General features: G+C 36.9%; 1 protein-coding gene across 1 annotated transcript; it reads right to left on the bottom strand.

Annotated features, from left to right (window-relative positions):
- Positions 1-250: 250 nt before the first annotated feature.
- On the bottom strand, positions 251-1,689 carry LOC120068893. Its single transcript, XM_039020541.1, has 2 exons — positions 1,102-1,689; positions 251-640 (listed from the first exon to the last, which is right to left on the bottom strand). Exons 1-2 carry the CDS (start codon positions 1,687-1,689, stop codon positions 251-253), a joined length of 978 nt encoding a protein of 325 aa, XP_038876469.1.
- Between the last annotated feature and the right edge of the window lie 3,990 nt (positions 1,690-5,679).

Below are 5,679 nucleotides of genomic sequence, written 5' to 3' on the forward strand. Positions count from 1 at the left end.
TGGATTCATGAATATAGAATTTAAATTTACTAAAGATTTTCAATAACAGCTTTATTGAACAAGAATATGATATTACAAACTACGAGTTTAGGACATAAAATCCAACAGATATTATGTACCTGACACAATGGCCGCAGTAGGCCGGTGATTGTTTGTACTCCAACTTGAAGGAAACTCAAGTCAGACTTCACATCTTTCAAGTCTGACTGTACATCGTCCAATTTACGGTCCATCGTAGCCACTCTCTAATCTATGTCACGGAGCGATGTGTGAATGCCCACACTCTCATGGGCTCAGAATGCATTGTATTCAACTGAGATGACCCTTGCTCCTCAGTTGAGGGCACATGCTCGTCAGTAGGGAGCTCGTGAGACTTGTTCTGAAGAGGGTGAATCTCATGCTCATCGATAGGGAGCTCTTGAGACTGATGTTCATCGAGTTCTGGCTTGTGGGTGTGATGCTCGTGACTCTCATAGTCATTGAAGTGACTATGAACATCCTCATCATGATGTGATCTATGTGTCTCTATGGATGTCGTCTCGGCATCAATGCGCTTGTATACGGGTCGTTCATCGACTCTAGTGTCCCTATACCACCTCTCCCTATCGGACATGATCAATGGTATGGGCATGATCCTTGTCTACACAAAACAAAAAAAAAAAATTGTTAGTTATATGTGACATTCACCTTAAATCTAAGTAAATTGTGATGTAATACACTAAAATCGATGGACTCAAACACGTCTTGCACTATTGTTTTGGTTGGGAGTGAGTATGTATACACCCACCTCAGGAGAGGTACGGCATGTCCATTAGGTCAAGTTGCAACTTTTCCGACAACCGTTGAAATGATCTCGTATACCCACACCTACCATAATTCATAAACGATTATAAGACAAGCATAAGTAGTAAGTGACATTAACACTAAAATTAGTAGATCTCCTATGGCCAATGAATGGCTATTACCTGAAAAGCATGAGGAAATCCCGGTATGTTGTACTTGACGAGGTAGTTTTTATTGATCTTGGAGCTTTTTTTTGTAGTTCTCGGACTTGACACTCAATCCTCTTTGTAGTCCAAGTAAGGTCCTCTCCCACAAAACTTTTCCCCAATACATGGAGTTGAAGTAATCTAAATCCTCCACGTCAATTAATAAGGTCTTGTCGACATTGGCCTTCGTCTTCTCCCTTCCCATCATAGCCAATTCAGTGTAGTAAACCAATGTCATCTTCACAGCATCCACATCATTATCAAACTCTATCTCCTTGTACATTGTCTCTAAGGTACCAATATGGGTGTCCCCTGCGAAGTTATTCCTCAAGTACCTATTATGTAGAGATATAGTTTCTTCAGCCCTTCTCACAACTATTGAATTGGGTGACCGCCACAATCCTATCACTAATAGGAAGTCTTCTTTGATGAATGTTACAACTGTACCATTCAAATCGAATGTCATTGAATCCTTCCTATAGTCTTCAACCTCCCTCAATAGAATGTAGTGGATCAATGGACTATTGAAGATAATGTCCATGTCAACAAATCGGTCAAATACAGTCTTCTTAAATGGGGCAACTTGAGTGGGAGTAAGCTTCTTTTTCACAATATTGTTAGTCGTCCCAATGTGAGAGGATAGGTTGGTCGCTTGGTCTGGGAAACGATCATGGGGAGAAATCTTGAATTGTCTAGCCATGCTACACAGAATAACAAAAAGTAGGGGAAAATAATAATTTTGTTCAATACTCAATACATGATGCACGTTCTTCGATGCACGATACAAGATACTCGATTTCTCGATATCCAATACATACTACATGGTGTCCCTTACTCGCTACATTAAAAGTGACTAGATGGTCGATTGTCAAGCATTCGATTTGATTTTTCACCTTCATGCATTATCCAACTCAAACCCTAAATTCTAGATGGTCCAAAATAACAAAAATTTGAAAACTGAAACGAAACACTCGAAGTCCAGCCAAACATGCAAGATATGAAAACAGAGATGAAAACTGTGTCGGTCGAGTATCGAGCAACATGCAAGTGCATATCGAGGATCATGATGCAGAGATAGTCGATTTTTTAGTGAATATGCCAAAATACAAAAAAGAGAAGAATGTTACCTGATGATAGTCGAGTTAAACTACAAACAAGGAGAAGAATGTTACCTGATGTAGAGATAGTGGAGCTTTGAGTGTAGAGGTGTTGTCGTCAAAGGATATACAATCGGATGAACAGAGAGAATAGTCTGAGCTCGTGGGAAGTGGTGAAATAATGGACTTCAAATGGGTTTTGAATTCAAAACAATCGATTATAAAGTAATCGAGCATCGAGTATGATGTTGATATGATCGAGTATACACGTGTCGATTGCAACCGTATCGAGTGACTATGAAGTTGGGTATCGAGTGATCGTGCATCGAGAAATGTGTGACGAGCCATCAAGGATCGAGTAAATTCGTATTGGCAGGCACGAGGGGTGCATCTCAAGGACGAATCGGTAAAATCACATGTTTATGACGTAAGCAGAATGCCACTTTCCATTACTTTCTCTACGGGAGCTATTTTTTATTTAGGCCTCCCAAATGAGGCCATCCGCATAGGACCTCTCTCGCCGCCATGTTGGACCATCATCTGTCGCCATGCCCAAACTTACTCGAGCGTCGCCGTTCGTTGAGTCTCACCGGTAGGTCGCAGTCCGACCTCTCTCTCTAAATTGTCTCTCCCTGTCGGTCTCTCTCTCTCCCTAACAAGTTTCCATTAAAGCTCGCCACCACCTCTTGCACCTCACCATTGTCAATTCTATCTGGTAATCGCATTGCTGCCGTCATCGATTCAGCCGTGTGTCATCGTGTCAAACTGGATTTTTGTTTCGGTAAGATTTTAGAGGTTTTTTTTTTTGGTATTTTTTGAATGGGTCTTGAATACGCGTTGATGTTTGATTTACATTAAGTGATACCCATTATATTCAGACTTTAGATTCGTGTTTGGAGGAATTTTGAAGTCGACAGTGGGCTGTCCAGCATCCTTAAGGGTGATATTTTGGTGGATATTGGTAAGATTTAAGGTTTTGTAACTCTTTCGAGTTGAGAATAATTTTTATAAATTAAGTTATTAAGTTTTGTTGGTGATTTTGACACATGTGATTGCATGTTTAGAAGTTTGAATCTAAAGGTTAAAATTTATTTTGATTTATGTCCTAGGACTTAATTCAAGATGGTGGATACTAAAAGGGAGGTTTGTTTGCTTGGAAATATTTTTGGGCATTGGATTAAAGATTTGGAGGACTCCAGGCTACTTTCCAGCTGCTTTCGGGGCTTTCGATGATATTTCTTCGGTGAGTTTTAAATCATGGGTTACTCTTGATTGAATTATGGTTATGAGAGAGAGTTTCTTATGTTTGAATTGTTTGTTCGTGGTTGAAGCTGAAAGGCGATTCTGGATCATAAATTCTATGGATAAATACTTTACATTTTTTAGTAAACATACAATGGTGTTTAGACCATAAATATTAAAGCTATATCGCGGATCTATGATATAGATATGGTTTGAGGTTTCGGTTAGCCAAAGGAAGATTATTTTAATATTAATTAGTGCTCAGTTTCAAGTAAGTATCAGTTTCAAGTAAGTGTCGATACTACTGGAATATTTGAGATGAATATGTGGTTTGGAGTTATTCTTTTAAGATCTAAATTAATTTTGGTTTATGCTATAGGATTGATTCAAGACTTCTTCGGGAATTAGATTTCTTGGATTAAATTTAAGGTAAGTGTCTTACTACGTTCTCCTTGGAACCAATTGCCTCAACCACATGATGATGTTTAGACTGTTATTTATAATGTGATGGATTGTTTTGACTGATAGTGTATGATATGTTAACTGAGGTATAACGGTAAATTTTCATTGAGGTAAGTGGCGATGATTAGACTGTTTAAATTAGACTGATTGGACTGTTTATTTTAGACGGTTGAACTGTCTATTTTAGACTAGTTGGATTGTTTAAATTAGAATGATTGGACTGTTTATTTTAGATTGATTGGCTATCTATTTTAGACTAATTGGACTAGTTTGACTGTGATGTTTATGTAAAGTTAACTGATGACGTACTAGTAATTTTAGCCTTAAGATAAACGGCTATAAATATAATAAAGGAGTTATATGTGAATTGATGCATGCTAAGTTATAAGGTTTTTGTTAACTTTTCTTATTTGGGCAAGTGTGCACATATGACTGTATATGTGCACATTACGAATGATTTGTGAACCTTCGGGTTACACACTATGACTGATGCATGTTCCTTCAGGTTTATGTTTATGACTGATTTGTGGACCATTGAGTTACACACTATGACTGATGCATGTTCCTTCGGGTTCATGTTTACAACTGATTCGTTTACACACTATGACTAATACATGTTCTTTCGTATCACATTTATGACTGATAAGTGACCTGGGTTACATCGATGCCTAGATAGACTAGTTAACAGACTGCCTAGAGGGCCCAGTAGCGGATTACTTACTGAGTATTTCATACTCATCTTTTCATCCTTTCTTCCTTTATGTTTTTTTTTTTTCAGGAAATGACAGGAATAGACCGGCAAGTGAAAGACGGGACCCGTGACAAAGCTATATAGGGACAAGAGAAATCACTTTCACTAAGTCTAAGTTCTTTTTTTAATCATTTGAATGTTTTGAAACTAGAATTTAATGTCAGACATAAAATTTTAATGTTTTCTTTATATATGTTTTTAGTGAGACCCTGAATAAATGTTTTATTTGTTTGTTTATTTATTGATTTAATAAATTGACTTGAAATATTTATCCCTGTTTCAATGGATTTTTATTATAATGGTTGAAAAGTCTTGGATGTTAATGTGTAGTTATGAGTAGCAACCCTTATCAGAGTACTCGAAAGATCGTGTTGTTATAGTTGGTATCAGAGTCTAAGTTTTAAGTTCTATAGACTAACTTACGATGTAAGTCTAGGATGTATGTTCTTTATGGCCCTTTCACATATCCTTCGTTCTTGCCAGGTATGTTCTATCAATGAATGTTTTATGAATAATGTAATTAAAAGCCTTCATGTTTAAGCTTTTTGTGTTGACTGATTGTTATTGCTAGCTTAATAGCCAGCAAGAAATTGGTATGAGATGACTAATTTGTGTTGATATTATGGAAAGAAAGATGTTGTATTTATTTAAGCCATAAAATAAGGTAGGCGAGTAGGAAATTCACCGAAGAATAGTATTAGTTTTGCATTGAGAGAATAAAATTGGTGATGCTATAAGAAACTTAATCACAAGACACGCGTTCATACATAGGGGATTAAAGTTGCTTCATAAGATGAGAGAGAGGTGAAGAAGAGACTTTAGTTCTATTAAGGACTACTAGATATTAGAGACAAAATATTTCAAGAGAAATTTTGGAAGGATAAATAGGTCATGATCACTTTCATGATGTCGAAGTTGGTGGACCGAGTAAGGTATGGTATTTTGGTTTTTCATATTACGTACCTAAAAGGAAGAAGAAGTATTAGTTGGAGCATAAAACGATAGTATGAGGAACTCTTTACAAGACCTAGATAAGATGATTGGTCAAGGATGACCAAGATGGTTGAAATTATAGTTAGCTTTAAAATAGGAGAAAACAAGTTGTTGGATTGAATTTTTCTTAAAGTAGTTGGGTTAG

Source organism: Benincasa hispida, unplaced genomic scaffold, assembly GCF_009727055.1.
Source record: "Benincasa hispida cultivar B227 unplaced genomic scaffold, ASM972705v1 Contig132, whole genome shotgun sequence".
Lineage (NCBI taxonomy): Eukaryota > Viridiplantae > Streptophyta > Magnoliopsida > Cucurbitales > Cucurbitaceae > Benincasa > Benincasa hispida.